This window comes from Patella vulgata, chromosome 1, assembly GCF_932274485.2.
Source record: "Patella vulgata chromosome 1, xgPatVulg1.2, whole genome shotgun sequence".
Taxonomy (NCBI): Eukaryota; Metazoa; Mollusca; class Gastropoda; family Patellidae; genus Patella; species Patella vulgata.
Window position 1 is genome coordinate 9,330,591 of NC_065879.2, and position 25,998 is coordinate 9,356,588.

Sequence of the window (25,998 nt, forward strand, 5' to 3'; positions counted from 1 at the left end):
CCCTCCGTCCTGCACCACTGACATGGGGAAACCACATTGGAAAATCACGATAAACTTTCTCGGCCAATGCAGGGATCGAATACGCAACCTCCAGACTAGCGAGCCAGTATCTTCCCAACTTAGCCACCGTGGCTCTCAATAACTATTCCAAAGCATGAACAAATATTTTTCCACGTTCGAACTTCAATTCTTTACAATCATAAAACATAATATATAAAATAAAATTAACTTACAGCAATAGATTTAAAAACACCAGGCATTCTATCACCAGCTATATCTTCTTTAATAGCTATATACATATACGGTACATACGACAGAAAGTATATAATACCAGCACAAGCAGCTGCTACTTTCGCTTTCGAATATAAAACACTAATCAAAAACCTAAAAATAAAATGAAATGGGGTTTAACGTCATACTGTTCTTCTCCGTTTGGACTAAATGAAGACGGGTATACGCCATACAGTGTGCTATGAGGGACATTTTGTCCAGGCAGCGACACTATGGTCCACTCTTAAACTTCTGACGTCTGGTTATTCCAGTCTACACAGATAGTATTTATTGCGCATGCTCTCTAGATAAGAATATGATGTCACCGTTTGACATGACTTGTGGAATTATGTCTGGCCTAGTTCTTTGTGTCCCTTGTTACAAATGGCGCTGAAACGCATTATGGTACACGAATCGTGTACCAATGGTAAAATGTTTATTTTGTCTTAAATATTGGATATCAGAAGCCCATCTTTTCCCGGTAAGATCACAACACCAATGTTGATTTAAATTGACAAATAATTCAAGTTTTCAATGTCGAAGACTTTGGATGATATTGAGTTAGAGACTTAGCTACTTTAATTTGATCAACCAAATTTTTTTAAAATCAGACTGTTAACCATAAAACTCACTTAAAACTGAATATCAGTAAATTTTGGTGAAATTGTAAATAATAATTGCTACTTACGAGAATGAAATTACAGCTACAACATATAACTCTAATACAACAAATATTAGCCAACCACTAGAATGAGCTAAAACATGGCCGAACTTTAACATCATAGTTAATATTATAACGGTAATAGTCATCTGTATCCAGTACGATATAAACCATGCAAACCAATGTACAGCATTACTTAATCCCATCATCTTCATCACCTATAATGGAAGGAAAAACATTACCTATACAATCAATTAAAACTATGTAAATTTTTCTTAGACTCTAGCATCCCACCTGTTAAAGAGAGAATTTCATATTTTCTAAGAAAATCAAAACATAATTATTTCTATGTCTTTTGCTCAATAGGTTATCAACTCACTATTATACGATCATAGTTAACTTTCTCCCACTAATAAATCCTTGACCCCGGAAATAATAACATAATTCCCCCATGGAATAGCTATCTTCAAACGTTTGAATTTGAAGTTGAAAATGATATTTTTGCCAATTTCTCAACTGGCAATAGTGAATTATAGGATTAATAGTATTATTCTTTAACAAGGTATGACTGTTTATAGATACCATCTATTTTAATGCTTTATTTTAATACATTTTAAAAATATAACTTAAAAATATTAAATTGCAACTTTAATTATTGAATTCCAATAGTTAAGGGTACTTTTACATGCACGCCAACAAATAAATAAAGGGAAGAAACTCATGACCTAAGATTCTTTACTCTCAAATTATAGGTAGACTTGGAAAGTTATGTAGATCTGTGGTTATTCGCTTATCAATATCAGTCAATGGTGGTAATAGTAAAATGAATAAAGGCAGGAAACTCCTTGTTTTACTTGACATGGTATAAGGCAAGTATGCAGATTTCAAATAGTAGCCTAATATTCAAAACAAATAAAAGTAAAAAGAACAAAGGGAGGAAACTTTTGTCTTACTCATCATTGTGCAAGGGAAGTAAATATAGGTAAAGTTATTTTTCAAAACCAATAAGTTTAATTGTAAAATGATCACCTCTTTAAGTCTCTGTTCTTTTTCATATACAATACTCTGTACTAACATAGCTACTGAATATACCCAGGATATTGTTAAACACAGTGGCATAACATGTTCTATCATAAACATAAACCTGAAATAAACATTAATACTACATTGTCCACGTGGATAGAAGTAGTTGTAGAAGTAGCCTGCCTGTATGAGTAAATTCCTGCTCAATGACCATCTCATTAATTATGAGTCACTCATGTGTACAATAGTGCTGGCACAATATATCGATAAAACGATTATCATGATTCGCATATTGAATCATGAGACGCTGGATTGATGTATCACGATTATTTTCTAATCACTTTTTTTGTCACTTCAGTAAGTAATCTGTCACTCTAATTATTCACGTCACACATTGGTCCTTATTTTGATCCATATCAATATCGTGATATATAACAGTTTTATTTATTCGAAGTCGGTAGGACCATAATTATCAATTATTTATTCAACTTGTTGTTTTCTTGGTAAATATTGACCTGGTTATGAATCGTGATATGAATCATATTGTAGTACCCAAATCGCAATACATATCGTATCGTGACTGTAGTGGCCATACCTAGCACTAGTGTATTTTAAAAGAATTATCAAATCTGTATTAGTCCCGAAATGACCCAGTTTGTTTCGAGTGGACATTAAACCCCATTTCTCTCTCTCTCTAAAATCTGTACCTTGAATCTTGATATTCCAACTCCGTATAAAAACCGCTCCACGATTAAGATCAATTTATATCAATCCTGCAACTGATTTTAACAGAGAGATTTCACTGTATATTAGGCTATATACTTACTGATCATATACGAAACAGGGATACGGAAATTGTTGAGCAAAAGTACCTGGTTCAATAACATCTCTACCAACTTGTACATCTATTATAGCTCTTTCTATTATATCCTGTAAAATAAGAAAAAAAATATAACAAAACTTTACACGTCCATCTTGAGTGAATTTCTAAAGCTGTCATTTGAACAAGTTATAAATTTCACTAATACGTAATTAGATGATTTAACAATAGATTTAACAATAAATTACCTGAATCCAGACAAATCCAAACTGATAATAAGGATGAGTTGATGGTCCCGGTCCAGGAAACCAGGTTTGTTTACGTGTATATTTTGTGGTAGGTGTAAAGGTAGCGTTTTGTCGTATCTTATATTTAACATGAGGTGGTAGTCCGCCATCTTTTTCAATATTCTCAAAAACAACACCTGTAACACATAAATATCTTTAATAAACCTGAGTAAAAGCGGCAGAAATTATTCATCTTAAACTAGTCATTTGGATGGTATGAAAAACCTAAGTACAGTGCACGTAAAAGATCCTTGACAGTTGGTATTCGAAATATAAAGAGTAGGCTGAAGTGCTTCTGTCCAAGGAAAGTTTCCGGCATAGCACACAGCGTAGTGTCACAATGACAGAACTTTTGATCTAAAGCACGTGTTATAGACCACTTGACCCCACATTCCCCCACTGCCAACCCCCGCCCCCGCGCCACCCAACAAATAAGGAAGTCGGTAGATCTTCCTAAAGTATACTGACATACCCAAAATAAAGATGATATTTTTCTATGGACTGCTGTTTTATGGTGACATTTAAAAGAAACCATAAGATGAAGAGAGAGAGAGAGAGAGAGAGAGAGAGAGAGATGGGGTTTAAGTCCACTTGACACAAACTAGGTCATTTCGGGACTAACACATGGTTCAATTTTATTTCAACAATTCACTTGCGCATAGGGGTCTTTAGCAGTGGGAGAAAACCGGAAAAGCTGGAGAAAACCCACGAGGTTGGACAGGCGACCCTACTCCTTGCTACGAACATCCGGTGAAATCGAAACCACGCCAGTTGACTCAATGACAGACTTTCTGATACAGTGTGCACGTGCTAACCATTCGGACATCCCCCACCCCGACAGATAAGATGAATAGTTAGATATTTACCTGCTATGACACTGTCATTATTTCTATAAGCCTTCGTTAAGAAATAGTCCACCATATCAGCCTCAGTTTCAAATCCTTGAAAAACATTTAAACTGATACCTTCCGTCATGCCTAACCACATATTAGCCGCATGATCGATAACATCTAACATATGAAGATATTCTTGAACTGTGGGTATTTTGTCATTCATAAATGTCGAAAGTTTCTCTGAATCAATAAATCTACCCACGATACCTTTATGCATTTTCAACACTGTCTGCATCTGAAAATTAATTTTGATACATTTTGTAAATATTGTAAATATGCCTCTTTTAAATAGGGCTTTTACACTTTTCAAACCAATCTGATGAAAATACAGATCTATATTTCCTTTTGTTTTTTTATACTTTTGATGGCCTACAATACAAGAAGATCTGACGGGTTGTAGTGGAAGGTTGCATCAGAGGTCATACTAATCAGCGTTGCTGTTTCTAGTGGGCTACCCACAGTTCCGTGCACCTCACGCCAAAAACTCGCGTAACAGACCATTTCATTTGCTAATCCCCAACATCATCCAGAATGCGAGTTATATAACCACTCTTCCAGATCCTTGCGTAGTAAAGACAAGTAAAACAAAATTTTGAACTATAAAAAACGAAACGAAATTGGATCTGTGTTTTAATCAGATTGTTTTCAAACACCATTTTATTTCAATTCCTATTTTATCTAAAAAAAATCTCTTGTTTCAAAAACTGATATCTAAACTCCATTCACAGACAGAAGTAAATCTCAGTTCTAACCAAAATGCCAATCTACCTCTTGATATATGCAGTTAAGTACAAATAAATTTTGCTACAAATAGCAATTTCGCAACCATCGAGACATTATTTAATCCTTTAAGAGTCATTTAGAAATTGATTTATGATATAATACTAGAACACTTGGATAAAATCACTTGGTTTATTATACTGCAACATTTCAACAACATTTCACAAGTCGTTTTCAAGTCAATGACTTGTGAAATGTTGTTGAAACGTTGCAGTATAATAAACCAAGCGATTGTATCCATACTAAGTGTTTTAGCATTTAAGATTTTTTTTAATGAAAATATTCATCTATATCCATTCCCGATCCAACATAAGAAAAGTACTTTCAAATCATGGAGACACAAAAAAAAGGGTAAGTTTTTCTGTGGATACAATTTTGGAAATAACTTTTAATACATGGCGATTGCCAGATAGGTAATTTTAGAAATTATAAGACTTTATTTAACGAAATTATCCATCTATATCCATTCCCGATCCAACATGTGAAAAGTACTTTCAAATCATGGATACACAAAAAAAAAAAGGGTAAGTTTTTCTGTGGATACAATTTTCGAAATAACTTTTAATACATATCGATTGTTAGACAGGTAATTCTAGAAATTATATAAATGAAACCGCATTTGGTGTAGTTTTTAGTTCTACATTTGAAAAGGTTCATTAGACCTAAAACATTCGGAATTAAATTCCCACTTTAATCTACATAAGTCTGTTTGAACTTCTGTCCAGGGGAGACAACTCAATCTTTTAGTTTTACAACTGACAGAAAAACTTACATTTCTCATAAGTTGTAGATTCTTGGCCGTCTGCGGTTTTTCGAGATATTCTCTCAGTTCTACAGATACATTTAACCATTTATCAGCGTAAACTCCAATCAGATCAATAAACGCAAACGTAGCATTCGCCTGTAAATATCAATCAATAAATCAATACATTAATTATATTCATAATCTTTGATCAAAAAACGTAATTAAAAAACACATCGATACTTTTATACGAAAACATAAATATTGTCTATAATTCCCTATGTCAAAATAGAAATTGAATTAGGGAGTAACAACAAAGTATATATTAGAGTTTGATGACTATTTTTTTATAAGGGAGCCACGGTGGCTAAGTGGGTAAGACACTTGCTCGCTAGACTGGAGGTCGCATGTTTGATCCCTGCATTGGCCAAGAGAGTTCATCAGGATTTTCCGACATGATTTCCTCTTGTCAGTGGTGCAGGATGGAGGATCTTACAAGGACAGCTATCTAGTCGTTCGGATGAGGCGACAAATTAATGTCCCGTGTACACATTGGTGTGCACATAAAAGATACCTTGGCAGCCCAGGCACACTTATAGCACACTGTATGGTGTATGCCTGTCTTCATTAGCCCAGTCAGGAACAGAACAGTAGGACATTAAACCCCATTTCATTTCAATTCTTTTTCATAAAGTGTTGGGATTTTTAAAGACAATGTTAGGTTTACCTTGACGATGACATCATCAGCAGATGTATTAACTGGAGCGTAAAGCACCTTGGGATTACTGTATAATATATGAACTATAATACCCAGCATTCTTTGTTGACGTGAAGTTAATGGTACGCTGTCTGTAATACAAAAAAAATTACATATATATATATATATATATATACACATATATCTACACATCAGTTCCATAAATCTCAAATGTATGTGGGTATTTCCATGACAACAACAAAAGAGAGAGAGAGAGAGTTTAACGTGGGACTAACATATGGTTCAATCTTATTTCAATAATTGGCTTGTGCGTAGGGGTCTTTAGCAGTGGGAGGAAACCGGAGGACCTGGAGAAAACCCACGAGGTTGCACAGGCAACCCTCATCCTTGTCACGTACAACCGGGGAATCGAAACCACACCAGTTGACTCAATGACAGACCTTATGATACTACGTGCACACGCTAACCATTCGGCCATCCAAACCCCCCCCACCCCCCTCCCCAAATTAAGCTAACTTGTCAAACCTTTTGCTTATTTCTGAATTAACTACTATGTGATGTAAAACAAACATAAATGCATCGAAACCACGCCAGGTGACTCAATGACAGACCTTAAGATACAGCGTGCACACATCCACCCCCCCCCCCCCTCTGAGCAGTATAAATGAAATATTAAATTTCAAAACTGACCTATATCCGTTGGATCAAATGGATGATCAGAATTTTTAGGTTTTTTTCCACAAACAGCAATCTGCATGAAACTCCATACTTTTAATAAACCATGTTTAGACGGTTTAGGATGTACTGGAGGCTGAAATTATAATTTAAATATAACTCTTTATGAACAGAATAAAAGTTCTCAAAGTAAATAGCACTCTGTGCACAGAATGAACTTTGATCTTACCTTGATGACATCTGGATTATCTGTAGCAGTGTTATTACTGTTTATTGATGAGTTGCTAGGCGACGGTGTAACAATCTCTGTATCATTTTTCTTATCAAACTGATCTACTGGTAACATTTCTACTAACGTAGCCAACTGTTCTAACTCAGTTTGAAATTGAACAAATTTATCAACCTGTAAAATTGAATTATGAAACATAATAAAATATTTAACGAATATCGAATTACAACTGTCAAGGGATCTTTTACGTTCACGCCAATGTGTACATTTACCACTACTGTGTACAATCAAATTATTCACCACTCCCCCCTCGTAATTCAAATCCTCGTTACACTACTGTAACTATCAAATTATTCAAAAAATAAAATCCTGTAATTTTCAAATTATCCAGACAAACAAAATTTTATTTCTTTATAATACTCACATTGTGGATAAAATCTTCTACTTTATTAACAGTGGCTGTTAAATTCACAGACTTTAAATCTAACTATAAAAATAAAAAAAAATCAATATTATTTGTTCTCGATTGTCTACAAGCTGTGAAATTTAAAATATCAATATAAAAACATGTCCTAATGGTCGATAATTTGCCTTTATCGATAACAGTGGCTGTTATATTCACGGATTTCAGATCAAAATATAATAAGAAAAAAATCAATATTATTTGTTCTCGATTCGTAACAAACTGTGAAAATCAAATTATCAATATATTAACATGTCTTATTTTATAAAGTAGAGCTGATAATTTGTCTTTTATGCGTAGTTTAAAGCGATAATTTCATATTTTCTAAGAAAGTCAAAACATAATTATTTCTGTCTTTTGCTCAATAGGTTATCAACTCACTATTATACGACCATGGGCATTATTTCCCACCCTTAAAAATCATTGACACAGGAAATAACACAATTACTTCCCTTGTTTTCCTATTGCCTCCATGCATTAGCTACCTTCAAACGTTGGAATTTGAAGTTGAAAATGATATTTTTGCCAATTTCTCAGCTGGCAATAGTGAATTATAGGATTAATAGGATTATTCTTTAACAAGGTAGGACGGTTTATGGATACCATCTATTCTAAGGCTTTATTTTAATAAATTTTAAAAATATAACTTAAAAATATGAAATTGTAGCTTTAATGGTCGAGTGCGAGACATTAAGTAATATACTCATATTGTACAAGGGCTATATTTATATATTACGCAATGTCTTGCACAAGGGCTATATCTATATATTACGCAATGTCTTGCACGATATCATTAAACAACAGACACTATCCAGCACGTGCATTTCAATAAAATACATCACGCGGGTCAAATATTTCAACTAGTGTAAATAATGTATGCTTGGCACATTGCCTGCACTATTATTTGACATGATGGTACGCCAACATCAAAGGATGACGTCACATCTGTATTTTAAAAGTATTTAATGTTTGACAATGTATATCTGGAATGAAATAAATGTGGTTGGACACATCATGACTGACTGGTGGTTAAATTTATTGTTTTCAGAACTTACTAGTCTGTCAATTCAATTTACATGCCGTCAAATTAAAATTCAACTGTAAACATGATTAATAAGATAAATTTATAGTTTTTATGTATGAAAAAAAAAACACTTAAAAATACACACAAAATATTGAGATTATGCTAAAGATTTGGAAAAAATATCTTGATAATTGAAAGCAAAAAATTGATAGACTGGAAAAATTTTGAAAAGAGAGAGAGAAATGGGGTTTAACGTTCACTCAACTAGAACATTTCAGGAATTACTTATGGTTTAATTTCATTTCAATAATTCGCTTGCACATAGAGTTGTTTAGCAGTGGGAGGAAACTAGAGTACTCAGAGAAAACCCACAAGGTTGGACAGGTGACCCTACTCCTTGTCACGTACAACCTGGGAATCAAAACACCGCCAGTTGACTCAATGACAGGCTTCATGATCAAATGTGCACACGAAATACCACTTGGCCACCCAACCCCTTGCTAAATTTTGAAGTGACATTTCCTATTTAACAATGGGTCAATGCAAAATTGTTGCTATTTTGAGAGGGAAAAGTCCATTTTACTTACAAATTTAATAATATCATCATTTGTTATATGAGACTTGAGAAAATCTGATAATTCTACAAAATCATGTCTGGATAAATTACACATATTCTGTTGTAGTTTACGCTGAAAATAAATACAAAAAAAAACAATATATTTCAACTCGATTTAAAGAGACAATGTTCTCAGAGAAATTCATTAAACGACCTGAAAAATAGTGATTTCTAGTCCACGGTGTTTGTGTAAATTGTAATTTTATAATTGGAAACTTTCAAAAATCGAAATGATATTGCAAAATATTTGAGGTTTTAATTAGATCTCACAATTTTATTTTTTTTTTTATTTATTCTTTAGGGTGTCCAAGCAGGGATCTACATTAAGACATATTTAAATAAGGCATAAAGAAAAGTTTTAAAGCAGCTTTAAACTGTTGCAATCTATTGAAGTTTCACATAAAGAAATCAATCAAGTATTACATGTAAGTCTATAAATAGAAATAAAATATAATCAGTCAGCTTAAGGGAATTACTGTTGATAAATTCTTTAATAGGCTGTTGAAATACATGACCTTAAAGGACAATACTGGTGTCAGCTATTGTCACATTATGAATATTGTCCTTTAACACAACAGAAAGTGGTGCATACACAACTCTTAATGAATTGATAGTAATAAGAGATATAAATAATTTTGGCAGTGTTTGAGGGAGTGAATAGAGTTGTTATTGTATGTTTATGGTATGATTCATTATATTTATTTATTAAAGTTTAAAGACTGCTATAAAGAGAAATATATTAATGTTAAATATCAACACACTCATTATCCCACACAGTTCAGTTAAATATTGAGGGTTTAATATCGAGTGGAAATGATCAATACTGAAGTAGGAGATTATTGACTGAATAGCCTAAAAGGATATGTAATATGATTTACAACCTCTTATTACTGCATGTATATGTATATATATTGAGAGAGAGAGAGAGAGAGAGAGAGTGAGAGGGAGGGGTAACCTCAACTCGACACAAACTAGGTCATTTCAGGACTAATATATGGTTCAATTTTATTCTGATAATTTGCTTGCACACAGCCGTCTGAAACCTTATATTTAAGTTAACATAAGTTGCCTCCCTTATGTTGTAGTTTTTCTGCCTCTTTGAGTCATAAAGGAGATTTGGAATTCTAACATGGAGAATGGTTGTTTTTCCGTTTTCAGCCACATGTAACTGTGTAACACCCCTGGATCCACGGATCCGAATATAACATGGTGGAGGTGCAAAACCTCCTAAACCTTTTGTGCTTCTTATTTCGTATGTTCTTAACCAAACTATGGATTTAACCAGTTTTAAGTGTTTCATAGGTGTACCATTTGCTTTCCATGTGTAACGCCCCAGGATGTGAAATATAACATGACTTACCAGTTTTATCTGACCATCTTTTGTATTTGAGACAGCTAATTTTAGAAATAATTTCTTATCACAGCTTAACGCTTTCAACTTATCTGGTGAAAAAATAAATATCTGAAATATAAAATATTCATATTAAATATTTACTAGTCTTTCATGTTATTTAATAGGTGTCTCATTTCAAAGACGGGCATATAGTCCCCTCCTACATGAAACAATTATTCACATTCTACAAACAGGAAAGACGTTCGTCCACAGATACTACATTAAAATCTGTGCCTGCTTACAAGAGACTCAGAGGAAAATTATCTTTCCCTATAAATGGTGCCCATGTGAGGAATAGGCTACCAAGAACAATTAGAGAAAGTTTAACTTTTGTTAAATTTAAATCAGAGATGGGGGGGGGGCATTTCGATACAAACTAGGTTATTTCAATAATTCACTTACGCGCGGGGGGTTTTAGCAGTGGGAGGAAATCACGGAGGTTCCGGAGAAAATCTACTCATTGTCACATACAACCGGGCAATCGAAACCATGTCGGTTGACTCAATAACAGACCTTATGATACAACGTGCACGTGCTAACCATTCGGCCATCCCCCACCCCCCACCCACCCCTCCCAAAACAAAACAATCTATGTAAGAAATAGATAGTACCTTCATAAGTTGAGCAATTTGTTTTGGATTTAAAATGATGGAATTCTTAGATTTCTCAATAATCTCTATCACAGCTTGTACAATAGTCGTGGTCTTCGGATGGGTTATTAAATCTGGATGTTCCATAATCTCTTTTATTATAGATTCTTTCAAATCATCTGGTAAACTTTCCATGAAACCATCTGGCATATTGTCTAAAATACTCGATAACATAGATGTACCACCCATAGAAGAATCACCCAGTTTCGACAAAATCTTTTTTAATGCTTCCTTCGACAATTTGGCGGCGATTTCCTGTGAAAGTGAGTCTGGCAAATCTGCATCTCTTCGTATTCGAACCAAGTGTTTGGTCAGGTTGGAAATATCATCGTCAACAAAGTAATCATATATCTGAAATAGAATTTATATCAAATAACGAAAACAGAAAATCAGTCTTTAGTATGTGAACAAGTTAATATGCTTATGTATATAGGGGAGCCACGGTGGCTAAGTGGGTCGCGTGTTCGATCAAAGCATTGGCCGAAAAAGTTCATCAGGATTTTCCAACGTTGTTTCCCCTTGTCAGTGGTGCAGGATGGGGGGCCTGACATGGACAGCTGTCTAGTCGTCCGGAAGGTCCGGAAAACCGAGGTCTCGCATATACACTGACATACACGTAAAAGATTAATTGTCAGTAGGAATTCGATATAAGAGTAGGCCATAGTGCCGCTGTCTTGGCAAAAATGTCCCTCATAGCATGCTGCATGGCGCATGTCCGTCTTCATTAGCCTAGTATAGGAGCAGAACAGTAGGACGGTAAACCCCATTTCATTTCATTCCATTTCATTTCTTAAGTATATATTACTACAATAAAATTGAAAGACATATTTATAAAACTAATTAAAAAAGGCCTTCTTTAAAATAAATAATTTTGATTAATAAAAAGCTGTGATAAAGGTTGTGCTAGCTTCTGTATGTTGTTATATGCCTTTCCATAAACACATAATGAGACCATAAAAAGATTAATCTAATTCCAATTAACAGAATATCTCAATTTATAACTAAAAATAGTAAACTGATTCTAAAAATTACATCATTAGTTTAAGGGACCGACATGGCTCTTTGCCACTCTCGACGGCCCTACTACACGCCCATGTAATGAATTAGAAGAATGGAATAAAACTTACCTCTTTAACATGTATTTCAGAATCTAACAAGGCATTGACCTCATCTGTTGGTAATGATAAATTATATTCCAGAAAATCACTAACCACTTTAACATTCTTCACAATTTTTCTCAATTGTAGGTCTACAAAATAAATGAACACACTCAAATCAGGCAAACTAAAATCTGTCAGTTTTAACTAAAGCAAGTATCCTTTAATGGTTAACTCTCTTCTGGGCATATAGAGAAACAGCCAATCTGATTAAAACACAGATCCTATTTCGTTTTGTTTTTTATAGTTCAAAATTGAGTCAACTGGCATGGTTTCGATTCCCCGGTTGTATGTGACAAGGAGTAGGGTCGCCTGTCCAACTTTGTTCCAAAGCATCAACAAATCAAATTGCTTATCTATACTTAGTCTAACTCAATTAGAATCAAAGTTATTGTTTCTGAAAAAAATCAACAAATTTGAACATTCTATCTGAATCTGAATCAAAGTTATCATGTATCAACAAATCAAATTGGTTTTTTTCTGCTTAGAAAGCATCCACATTAACCTCCAGAAATCTAACTAACAAACATCTACACAAAGTTTGAATATTCTACGTCAATTAGAAGCAGAGTTCCAAAATGTGTGACGAACAGACGGCGGAATGAAAGAAGGCCATATTATATAGTTTGTATCTTTTTCTTTAAAAGAGCAGGGGAAAATTAATACACTCAATGCATGGTCATTCACAGTTTCACATAATTTCAGACATATAATAATTTGGTGATTTTCTTTATTCAATTCTCACCTGTTGCATTTTCAAATATGTCATGGAAAAATGCTGGATCATCTATAACACTTTCATACATAGTTGGCAGATCATCCATTTCATCCGGGGTAAATCCGGGATTAAAAAAATTATTATGTTGAGCTACAGTCTGTAACTGGCTTAAAAACTTCTGCGTTGTTCTGAAAAATAGATGAAAAAAATTAACTATTTAGTTTCCTTATATATATATCCTTATCAGAGTCGTAACCAATTGACAGATAAACTGTGCAGGATTTACAGAAAGGTCTGGCAGTTCCTGATATACATGTAAAAGTTCAAAAATGAAAAAGGATTTCAGTCAAATAACTTTATTCTGAGTGAAGATATGAGTGTTTGAAGGTTGGACGGACAGACAGACATACCAACAGACAGACTGACAGTTTTGGAACAATATGAAATGAAATGAAATGGGGTTTAATGTCATACTGTTCTGCTCCTAAACTGCGCTAATGAAGACGGGCATACGCCATACAGCGACACTATCGTCTACTCTTATATCGAATTCCAACTGCCAAGGGATCTTTTACGTGCATTCCAATGTATACACAGGACTTCGGTTTTTTGTCTCATCCGAAGGACTAGACAGCTGTCTTTGTCAGGTTGGGACAATATGAATTCCTTGCAAATCCAATATTGTAAAAAATGAATCTCTAACAGGAATAACAGTCCAAAAATGGTTCAATTCCCGTTCAGTATTTACAAAGATATGATGAACTGAAATTTTTTTGTGGGCAAACAGAATTGATAGACCAATATTAAATCCGACTGAATCCAAGCCGTGAGATTATCCAGTATTGGAATTTGGAAAAATTTTTCCTAATTAAATGTTAAATAATCAATCTGAATACATATTCAGGAATTCTTAAATTATATTTTACTACTTTTGATCCAGTCTCCACGCAGATGTATCAGCCTGTCCAGCTTTAATTACTCTCTAAGGGAGTGTTGCCGTACCCTTTCCTGTTTCCAGTCAATACATATTAGTGTGTATTAAGACATGAAAAATTTGATATTTAATGAAAAATACAAATGATGCATCATTACTTTAAAGAATGTCTTTAATTATGGTCATAGCAAATGTTTAATATGTCATATGATGAATCAGTTTGGTCAGGACGTCCTAACTATATCAGAACATCAAACAATTGATCATTATAAAACATGATTAATGTTAAACAACAAGGAATTAACGTCTGATTCTAGTCGGCATATTGGACAGTAAAACATGTCATGTCTTTAATCATCCCACTAATTACAACCAAATCACCACAGAAATGAAATGAAATGGGGTTTAACGTCCTACTGTTCTGCTCCAAACTGGGCTAATGAAGACAGTAATCACCACAGTTTCTATCTCCAATCCTAAAATATACTTAATCAGATGAATCCCCATCATGTCTTTTCCAAAATTGTACATAATGAAGCATTAGCATTTCCGTCTTTTCTGCTTAGTAATTAATGATTTTCCATGGTTTATATTACCGAGTCTAAGAATATACTAATTAATTTTCCTTAGTTTATATGTCCAATTAAATTGGGTGGGGTGGGGGAATGCTCACTAGACCGTGGGTTCAGTAGTCCGTGGGCTCATTAGTCCACCGATATCTATTATAGGGGTTGGGTTAGGGTTAGGGTACACTTATCCGCGGGTTCATTACTCCACCAATATCTCTTTCTCTCTACTCTTCCGATTAAAAGATTTAATATAAATGACAGTTACAACATGTAAATAATTTACCCTGTTTTTGAGTAGTCCATGAATCCACGGTCATCTCTCTGGCCCCCTTCACAAAACATTTGCATAAATGAGACCATACCAGAGGATGGCAGGGGCATTGCGGGGAATTTTTCTGAAAAAAAAGAAAGAAAATAGCATCCAGTTAATGGAAACGAGAAACCCCGAGAGATTCTATGACATCAAATAGACAGTAAGATGGATAAATCATGGAGGCCGACGTGTAATTATCAGCACATTCTATGACAACTGTCTAAAAAAAATAGGAATCACATTTGTTTGATGTGTGAATTTCTAAGCGAGCGTTAAAAAATATAATTCCTTTGTCTGAGGACGTGTTCAGAATAATATCCAAATAAACACACATGGGAATTACAAAGTCAGCGCTCGAAACAGAAATAACGTTTTTATGTTTTTATTGCGACATCTCGTTGAAATGATTTATAGAGATTCATGCTTTATTTTATTACAAAAGATCAAAGGAATTGGCGATCACAGATCAAGAGGAGAAAAATGAATTGAAATTGGTTTTATAAACATTCCACATTTCTTCACCTACATGTCCTGGGCTAATATAGACTGGTATAAGTCATGCAGTTTTCTATGGGATTCCAACTGCCAAGGGTTACTTTACGATATGCACACCAATAAGTACACAGAACCTAAGGCGTTTTATTTTTTGTCCAGTATGAATGACTAGACATTGTTTCGTCCTGCACAACTCCATCTTCGGTATCCCCAGTGCTCTTAGCCTCATTGTTTACGTTCACAACAATATGGCAGCTTGTTCGCTCGATTATGAGCGAGTTTTCAAGAAATTTAAGATAAAAGAAGTGACATACACACAAAAAGATGTCATAAAACATCTATTTGATGGGAAAGATGATTTTATGTCAGTTCTTATGTATTTAATGATTTTTAAGATTGGTTGATAAAAATAGCACAAGCACCAACGGCAGATAATTTGAATATGTGTCTTCCCCCAATGATGAAACCAGGGGTTAGTGGCATGGAACAGAATGAGACCACTAGGAAAATGAAATGAAATGGGGTTTAACGTCCTACTGTTCTGCTCCTATACTGGGCTAATGAAGACGGGTATACGCCATACAGTGTGCTATGAGGGAAATTTTGCCCAGGCAGCGGCACTATCGCCTACTCTTATATCGAATTCCAACTGCCAGGGGATCTTTTACGTGCATTCCAATATATACACGGGACCTCGGTTTTTCGTCTCATCCGAAGGACTAGACAGCTGTCCTTGTCAGGCCCTCCGTCCTGCATCACTGACAAGGGGAAACCACGCCGGAAAATCTGGATGAACTTTCTCGGCCAATGCAGGGACCGAACACCCGACCTCCAGGCTAGCGAGCCAGCGTCTTACCCACTTAGCCACGTGATCCCCCAGACCACTAGGGATACCAAGGATGGCACTACTTTGTGTGACGATACCTGGATCAATCCAGGGACCTCTACGTTGTGAGCCAGCACTTTACCCACAGTTAGATCTATTTGATAAGGCCAATTTCAAGTTTGGTCAAAGGTCACAATATGTAACCAGGGCTAGCACTAATCACAACCCCAACCCTTACCCTAACCCTAACCCTAGATCTGTCCCTGTCAACAATCACATTCCTTAACCTTATTTACATCTCAGCGACCTTGACGAAAATTGAGCTGGCCTTAACAAATAGATCTAGCCCTTTACCCACTGAGATAATTTATATTATCAAATACTCAATTAAACACACACTAATTTTATGCACAGTTGAGTTCCCAGTTTTTGACCCACAATGTTTTATTTACATTAGCCTGTACATGTACCAACCCGAGCTAGTCACAAATACGATCTAATGAACATACATGTACATGTATAATGTGCACTTGAAAAAATGAACGATTATATTATCAGTTTATATGTAAACATACAGTGTTTCTGTAAACATATCCAAGATAACATATACTCTTCAAAAAAAGTAGGGGATATTCAGAAACAATACAAAACTCCGGAAATGCACTGCTGTTTTTATTAGAGGTAACCAGTGTATGTTAATAACAGGCCAATTGCCTACACATGAACATAAACAGTTCATATGGGCGGCTTAACTGATAGCCACATTTCGCACGCAAAGAGATACAATGTCAAAAGTGAAAATAGACATTTTTGATTTTTGTCTTAATAATGAGTAATTGCTCCACCAATCCTCAGACATTCAGCAATTCGTCGTGGCATGGTCCTAATCAACCGTCCAATCACCATTTGGGGCAATCTGACCTACTCCTCTTGCAGTGTTGTCGGTTGACCTTGACGTTGACAAACATGTCTCCTGATCAAATTAAACGTAACACACTAAAGCAAAGATACGCTAAACAGTAAATCTTATGCAAGAACTGATAGGAAAGCAAACATGGATAGATAAACCAGCACGCGGCAGTTTTCATCAACCCTTCCTTGAAGTGTCAAATTTGACAATGAACCCCTCCCCGTGTATTTCGCTATTGCGTGTCGCATGTGAGATCAGTGATTCTGTTGGGGCAATAAGTTCTTCATCTGTGAACATACTCTCAAAGCATGTCAAGTGTCCATGACTATTTATCATATCACAACCTGCATAGGTATTTGCATTTCAATGTCCCCTATTTTTTTTGAAGAGTATATATAAATTTCCAGAAAAAAATAATAATAATAATAATAATAATAATACTTACGTGTACCAATTGGATTGGCTGGTAATTTTTTTCTTATTAACCATAATATAACAAATAGCACTAACGGTATAAATAATTCAAATAATACCACAAACTGAAAAACAAAAACACATAAAAACATCATTACTAAATTACATACATGTATACATAGCCAGTGGGCATACAGGACAGGAGGGCGGGGCGTTATGATAGGGGCAATAGTTTTCCTCCGTTATTTGAGTGAAAGGAACTTTGGACAAGGAGATCACAGAAATTTAACCTGCACCAAGCATAGTATTGCAGTATGCTATTTATGCAATACTACTGAGATAGATAGAGAGAGAGAGAGAGAGAGAGCAAGAGAGAGAGAGAGAGAGAGGGAGGCTTTAAGGTCCAGTAGATCATTTCATTTCATTTTTCTGGCTAATATACGGTTCAATTTTATTTCAATAATTCACTTCTGAATATGAATCATTTCATTTTATTTTACGGACTAACATATGGTTCAATTTTATTTCAATAATTCACTTGCAAATATGGATCTTTAATCTTTAAGTATGGGAGGAATCCACAGGTCCTAAAGAAAACCCTACTCCTTGTCACGTACAAGCAGGAAATCAAAACTACGCCACTTCAGTGTAGCTGGCCCAAAAGATGGGTCCTTTATTGTGATATGAAAGATAAATGTGGCTCAGTTATGCACCCATGCAATTTGTGTACACCCAGATCAATTTCTTACTTATGATCAGATCAAAACGCAGTCCTAACGCTGAAATCTCATTGGTTCATAGCTTGGAAGGTGGTAGTGGGGAACAGGATGCCGTTTCACACAAACCCAATCTAATTAAAATACAGATCTATATTTTGTTTCGTTTTTTATACGAAGATATGACTGGTTGTACTCGAAGGTCTCGTCAGTGATCGTACGAGTGGCTTTGACCCTATGACATCAGACATTGTGGTTTACCCACAGTTCCGTGCATCGCATGCCAAGAACTCGCTTTAACAGATTGTTTCATCGGCTTATCCCTCACGCCATCCAGAACTCTTCCAGATCCTAGTGTTGTGAATAAAATAAAACAAAGTACGAACAATCCAAACCATTAGACAAAATTCGAAGTCCTAAAAAAACGGTATAGGCAAAATAGTGTAATAAGACAAAATAGTGTAATCAGCATACGAAATTTTGAACTATAAAAAACGAAACGAAATAGGATCTGTGTTTAATTCAGATTGGATGCAGTGTATTGGTGAAGGCAAACAGAAAACTGGAACAGGTTTTGACAGAAAAACCCTAATAATAAAATTATAAAGTGACACAAAAAGATATGTCAGGAACAATCAATACTACGTCTACAATGTTCTTTATAAAAAACAAAAACTTTATTTTATTGACAAGCCAGTCAACATCATAGAAAAATTAAGTTCTTAATTGCTTTATGAAAGCAGTTTAAATCACTTAAAATGACTGGTACATGTAGATCAAGATGAAAATCAATATTGTCCAGAAACATTAAAGTGAATTTTGATTGTGATTTGCAACCATTTATGACTGTACGTATGTGACTATTGTTTGTAGAAAGAACAGCCAGCTTGACATTAAGTTTTATACATGTTTTAATTGAGTTATGATTAATTTAGTGTTAGTGTATTTATAGTAAAATATCTTTTCAAGAAATCATGCTTGAATGACAAATGCAAGTTTTTAAGTCTAACAGATTATAGAAAGACCACCGAACCTAGATAAAAATAGATACTAATGTTTATTTTTAGCAAGTTTTTGTATCTAGTGGTATATATTCTCTTTATTTCTAGATTGATCTATGCGATCTGTCAAGACTAATGTATATGTGAAATGAAAATGAAATGAAATGGGGTTTAATGTCCTACTGTTTTGCTCCGAACTGGGTTAATGAAGACGGGCATACGCCATACAGTGTGCTATGAGCGAAATTTTGCCCGGACAGCTGCACTACGGCCTAATCTTATATCAAATTGCAACTGTCAAGGGATCTTTTACGTGCACGCCAATGTGTACACGGGACCTCGGTTTTCCATCTCATCCGAATGACTAGACAGCTGTCCTTGTCAGGCCCTCCATCCTGCATCACTGACAAGGGGGAACCACGCCAGAAAATCTGGATAACTTTCTCGGCCAATGCAGGGATCGAACACCCGACCTCCAGGCTAGCGAGTCAGCGTCTTACCCACTTAGCCACTGTAATCCCCCAATGTATATGTAATAACAGGACTGATGTCATGTAGTGTACTAGGAGGGTAATGTTGACTAGATCTATTTGTTAAGGCCAGCTCAATTTCATCAAGGTCACTGAGATGTAAATAAGGTTAGGGCACATGATTGTTGACGAGATTGTAGGTTAGGGTTAGGGTAAGCATTAGGGTTTGGTCCAAGGTTAGGTTTAGGTTAGGGTTGGGATTAGCACTAGCCCTGTTTATATCTCGTGACCTTTGACCAAACTTGAAGTTGGCCTTATCAAATAAATCTAACCGCTCAATGTTTCCAGAACGGCATTGTTTCTGCCTACTCTTCATCGAAGTCCAACAGTGGTCTCCCCTTTGTCGTGCAGGACAAATGGCCTGGTAAAGGCACAGCGTATACATGTAGTCGTTTGGATGGGATGGAAAACCGAGGTCCCATGTACACATCAGCATGCACGTAAAAGAACCCTTGTAAGTTGGAATTCGATAAAAGAGTAGGCAGTAGTGTTGTTGTCCGAACAAAATTTCCCTTGCAGGGGTTAAACCCCATTTCATTTCATTTGTCGAAAAATGTTTTAACTCAAATCTACATGTATTAAAACTGACAGCTAAAGCTTTTAAAATCCTATAAATTTGATACATTACTTTAAGAATTACATGTACAAACTATAGCGCAATACTATCTAAATCAAATGTCAAACAAATATTGATCTAAAAAGTTTTATTACGAAATTCTACAGAAGCTGTTAATATCCAGGGAAACGCCAGTCTGCATATTGAAATATATTAACCTGATGTGATCTTAATGAATCATCAATAATTCATCAAACCGTTAGAAACTACTCTGATTCTGATTCTTAATTTATCCCTGTTTTAACTTCTGACTTTTAACGGAGAGTAGTCAGGAAATATGGCCGTCTGTTCCATATCTACACAGTTGACATGAAGCTGAGTTGAAATAACCCCAGTGCTCGGGACAAGTTAATGGAGGATGTGGTTTAACGTCCATTCAACACAAACTAGGTCATTTTGGGACTAACATATGGCTCAATTTTATTTCAATAATTTGCTTGAGCGTAGGGGTCATTAGCAGTGGGAGGAAACCGTAGGACATTTGAGAACACCGACGAGGTTGGACAGGTGACCCTACTCCTTGTCACATACAACCGGGGAATCGAAACCAAGCCAGTTGACTCAATGACAGACCTTATGATACAGCACGCACGTGCTAACCATTTGGCCATCCAACCCCTCTCATGAACATGACAAATTTAGCCTATATAGTGTCCACCTGCAAATTTTATTCCTATATTTTCATATTTTTTTTTTATGAATGGTATGTGAATTTGTTAATTTCAGACAATACCTGACCTATTATGTTTATTTTTGATAAGTTCAAGCGTTAAACATAGTCATGTGATATAACATATACGTGATATTTTAGTTTTATCATGTCTATTCTAATCTTGACTACAATGTAGAGTCAACAAGTTTAAAATATTCAAATGCTAAAAGGGACAGGATGTAAAGACAACCATAATCATCAAGACTATTTTGTACTTCTGCATTTTCAATACATGTAAATGTTAGTTTGTTTACGAGATCGAGTTAACACTACCTTAAAACAACATTAAGTCGATACAAGAAACAAATAGAGAGAGAAATAGGGTTTAACGTCCACTCAACATAAACTAGGTCATTTCGGGACTAACATAATATGGTTTAATTTTATTTCAATAATTCGCTTGTGCGTAGGGGTCTTTAGCAGTGGGATGAAACCGGAGGACCCGGAGAAAACCCACGAGGTTGGACAGGCGACCCTACTCCTTATCACAGGGATTCGAAACCACGCTAGTTGACTCAACTATAAAAGACAGGATAAATGATACTGATAAATATACATATTTAATTTCCCATACTGGGAACATCCATAAATGAAGTTTATCTTTCTATTATGTTACTGAGAGAGAGAGAGAGAGAGAGGGGTAACTCAACACAAACTGTCATTTTGGGACTAACATATGGTTCAATTTTATTTAAATAATGCACTGCCGTGTAGGGGGTCTTTAGGCCTGTAGCAATGGGAGGAAACCGGAGGACCCAGAGAAAACCAATGAGGTTAGACAGGCAACGCTAATCCTTTTACGTACAACTGGGGAATCGAAACCATGTCAGTTTCAGTTGACTCAATGACGAACCTTATAATATAACACGCACACTCTAACTATTCGGCCATTCAACAAACGTTATTTTGATAGTCAAGGAATTTAAGAAAGGTTGGTTTTTTTTTCACAAGTGTACAATGTATGTTACACACTTTGAAAACGATTTTAAATGACTCATTAATATACAGAAAAATCGTGTATATCTCTTCAATTGGAAAGATTAGTCTCAAATTCTGCACATAGGTTACATATAATCATGCTGATGTACATGTAACTGTAATGTCAAATAATATTAAATCGGAAAAAAATATTTCACCAACTGACCCAGACCTCAATGCACTAATTCCTCTTTACATTATAAATGTACATCAATTTTATATTAAGGAAGGTACGCGTAATAGCCTTAGGTTTTATATCACTGTACTAGTTCTATATTAAGGAAGTTAGGCTTTATATCAATTTTCATTAGTTCTATATTAAGGATGGTACCAGTATTAAATCTTTGTTAATAAGGTCAATATAATGTTTCAAATTGGATTGATCTGATAAGTTATCTGATTAGTGATATGACAAATTCTATACAATAAAAATTTGAAAGATTATGCAGAAGTTGGCTACTTTCAGTTTCATTTTTGGATAAGAAACTGGACTTTACTGGATCCCAAGCACCAATCATCTTCTTGTTATTGTTTTTCTTTGGGGCGGTGCTCTTAAAAATAGCCCAAGTCTCTGCCAATTCAAATTCAATCAACATTGTTCCTTGGACAATTGTGCATCGAATGATGGACTTCAATTTTTGACATAACTTGACATTTCAAAGATGGTGGTGATGACATAATGTTAGGTTCCTGGACAATATAGTACTACATGTATCATGCTTGTTGACTTAAAAGTCCAGGCTCCGGCACGGACTCCCTGTATACATTTCTCTTTTACAGTGAAACTTTGGATTAATTTGGCTGTGCAGAAAAAATGTACTTGATCTGTGAGGGTTACCCAGTTATTTTCCAAGGGTCTCAACATATAGAACAGGAAAATCCAAAGTTTCACTGTAAAAGAGACATGTACATGTACATTGTACACAGACCCCCACCCCATCCAAAGAGCCTACATGTATAATTGAGTCCACAGTGGTTGAATACAAAATCAACATTGCTTTTATCAATGTAATCACTCAAAATAAATCACAAATCCAATGAAAACTACAAATTTATTTTTGATTTGACCAAAACAAAATAGGACTAGTCAGTTTAAAGGTTGCATAAATGTTTTTTATCCATTTCCAAGTTACACGTAAATGCATCATCTGGTGATTATTTTTTGTAAACACTGACGTCATGATCAACATGTACATGTAGTGTGTTATTTTTGTTTGTTTTGAGTGGACAGTAAAGAGAGAATATAAAACACAGCCTGTTACACAGGTAGTCTGTCAATATTAACTCAAACTTCTCGTACTTCTCCACTCTAATTTAACATACTTGGGGGAGGGATTGATGCTAGTGCTCCCAAACCTCATCTCCCAGAAGATATCTAGGAGAGAGAAAGAGAGAGTGACAGACAGATGGGGTTTAATGTCTACTGAACACAAACTAGGTCATTTCGGGACTAACATATGGTTCAATTTTATTTCAATAATTGGCTTGCGCGTAGGGGTCTTTAGCAGTGGGAGGAAACCGGAGGACCCAGAGAAACCCCAAGAAGTTGGAAAGGCGACCCTACTCCTTGTCATGCCCACTAGACACAAACTAGGTCATTTCAGAACTAACACATGGTTCAATTTTTTTTAGATATTTACAAACCTACAATATAACAAAGCACTGCAAGCTATTTAAACCCTAGGTGCCACGGTCGCTAAGTGGGTAAGACGCTGGCTCACTAGCCTGGAGGGTGTGTGTTCAATCCCCGCATTGGTCGAGAAAGTTCATCGGGATTTTCCAACGTTGTTTCCCCTTGTCAGTAGTGCAGGAAGGCGGACCTGAAAAGCACAGCTGTCTTTTTGTTCAGATGGGACGAAAAACCGAGGTCCCGCGTATACATTGGCCTCACGTCAAAGATCCCTTGGCAGTTGGAATTCAATATTGGATTAGGCCATAGTGCCGCTGCCCGGATAAACTTTTCCTCATAGCACACTGCCTGGCATATGCCCACCTTCATTAGCCCAGTCAGAGCAGAACAGTAGGATGTTAAACCCCATTTCATTTCATTTATTAAACCCTACCTACAAGATTGTTTAAAACGCTACCTAGAGGCTTGTTAAAATTTTATTGTGGTAGGACCCAAAAGCCCATCCCTCAAGTGGGGGGAGAGAATCCCCCTAGTCCCTAATACCTTAATTATGGTGAGAGAGAGGGAGAGAGAGAGAGAGAGAGAGAGGGGCTTAACACACAAACTAGGTCATTTCGGGATTAACATATGGTTTAATTTTATTTCAATAATTCGCATTCGCAGGAGGACCAGGATAAAACCCACGAGATTGGACGGGTGATCCTACTCCTTGTCACGTACAACCGGGGAATCGAAACTCGCCAATTGACTCAATGACAGACTTTATAAGGCCTACTCGTATAATCAATTTCAACTGCCAAGGGATCTTTTACATGCACGCCAATGTGTATATGGGACCCCGATTTTTTGTCCCATCCAAATGACTATATGTTGTTCCTTTCCGGGGCCTGCACCGAATATCATATTAACATTATATATTTACATCATAAGATGTACATGTACAGCACCAGACCTTGGATGCTGTTGTAGGTTTTATCAACGAAATGGGGTCCCATGTCTAACAAATTTATTTGTAGTTAGTTCATAATTCTTAAATTCTGCATCAGACTCATAAATATTTCAAAATAGACTACATGTGTTCAATAAGCCTCTGTTAGTATTACAGTCTAAAATGAATCTTTCAAAGCTTATTTTACACTCTCCAGTGGGGGGGGTTGGATGGCTGAATGGTGGTCTGTCATTGAGTCAACTGGTGTGGTTTCGATCCCCGGTTGTACGTGACAAGTAGTAGGGTCGCCTTTCCAACTTCGTGGGTTTTCTCCGGGTCCTCCGGTTTCCTCCCACTGCTAAAGAACCCTATGCGCAAGCGAATTACTGAAATAAAAATTGAACCGTATGTTAGTCCTAAAATGACCTAGTTTGTGTCGAGTGGACGTTAAACCCCATTTCTCTCTCTCTCTCTCATTCTCCAGTGAATCTTTCAACACTTTTAAAGCATCTGTTATTATACAATTTCAAGTAGGCCTTTTGAGGATTCAATTTTCTCTTTTTAGATCAAAAGTGTACGTCAGTTGAAAAGCTAAAAGGTTTCAACCTAAGCTGAAAGGTTTCAAGCTTGATGAAAAATTGCTTACATTTGGATACAGTCAACAGAGAGTAATATTTATTCTGGTTAAACTAATGTAAATAAGAAAAATAACACCATTTTGAATTTCAATTTTGATAAAACAACAGCTTGATACAAATTGTACATGTACCATATTAATGGTAAAATATGTACATTATCAATATCTTTACATTCGTAAATATCTCAAAATCTGTATCTTTATATTTTATAAATAATGGTATAGATTTTTGGATATTTCTTTCACATTACCGGTAACCCTTTGACTATGTACCAAATGTACCTGAATATTTCCAGTCATTGTTTTTTTAAGGTGAGTGATTGCTTTCGAGCACCTGCCGCTCATCTGAATGTGAACCGAGGCGAGTTTTTTTTCCCTCCCCTTAAAACTGAAAATCGCTCTCCTTTACATAGTCGTTGGGTGTTTATTATAATTTATAAAACCAGGAATGACCCCATAACATGCAGTTATATATCTTAGAACGATTTTACATGCACAAAACTAATCACTCTCCTTAATATCAGATCACTTTCCTTAATTTCTAAATCACTCTTCTTATCAAAACTGGGGCGAGCGATTTTTTCAATCCGCTTTGGGGAGCTTTTTGTGGCTCTCCTCTGAAATACAAACAACAACGACTGTATTTCATGGTCTATAACTGTACAAGATG

General features: G+C 35.6%; 1 protein-coding gene across 1 annotated transcript in view; it reads right to left on the minus strand.

Annotated features, from left to right (window-relative positions):
* Nucleotides 1-25,998, minus strand: part of LOC126812221 (ATP-binding cassette sub-family A member 2) — an 81,167-nt gene that overhangs the window by 34,579 nt on the left and 20,590 nt on the right. The window contains exons 2-19 of the mRNA XM_050538513.2: nucleotides 17,612-17,705; nucleotides 14,906-15,017; nucleotides 13,147-13,307; nucleotides 12,372-12,493; nucleotides 11,206-11,595; nucleotides 10,562-10,663; nucleotides 9,173-9,274; nucleotides 7,523-7,585; nucleotides 7,099-7,272; nucleotides 6,885-7,005; nucleotides 6,204-6,325; nucleotides 5,507-5,635; nucleotides 3,928-4,189; nucleotides 3,023-3,198; nucleotides 2,781-2,884; nucleotides 1,961-2,075; nucleotides 959-1,149; nucleotides 234-384 (exon numbers count right to left, since the gene is read on the minus strand). Coding sequence (XP_050394470.1) covers nucleotides 234-384; nucleotides 959-1,149; nucleotides 1,961-2,075; nucleotides 2,781-2,884; nucleotides 3,023-3,198; nucleotides 3,928-4,189; nucleotides 5,507-5,635; nucleotides 6,204-6,325; nucleotides 6,885-7,005; nucleotides 7,099-7,272; nucleotides 7,523-7,585; nucleotides 9,173-9,274; nucleotides 10,562-10,663; nucleotides 11,206-11,595; nucleotides 12,372-12,493; nucleotides 13,147-13,307; nucleotides 14,906-15,017; nucleotides 17,612-17,705 — 2,691 coding nt within the window. The remainder of the gene's footprint in view (nucleotides 1-233; nucleotides 385-958; nucleotides 1,150-1,960; nucleotides 2,076-2,780; nucleotides 2,885-3,022; nucleotides 3,199-3,927; nucleotides 4,190-5,506; nucleotides 5,636-6,203; nucleotides 6,326-6,884; nucleotides 7,006-7,098; nucleotides 7,273-7,522; nucleotides 7,586-9,172; nucleotides 9,275-10,561; nucleotides 10,664-11,205; nucleotides 11,596-12,371; nucleotides 12,494-13,146; nucleotides 13,308-14,905; nucleotides 15,018-17,611; nucleotides 17,706-25,998) is intronic.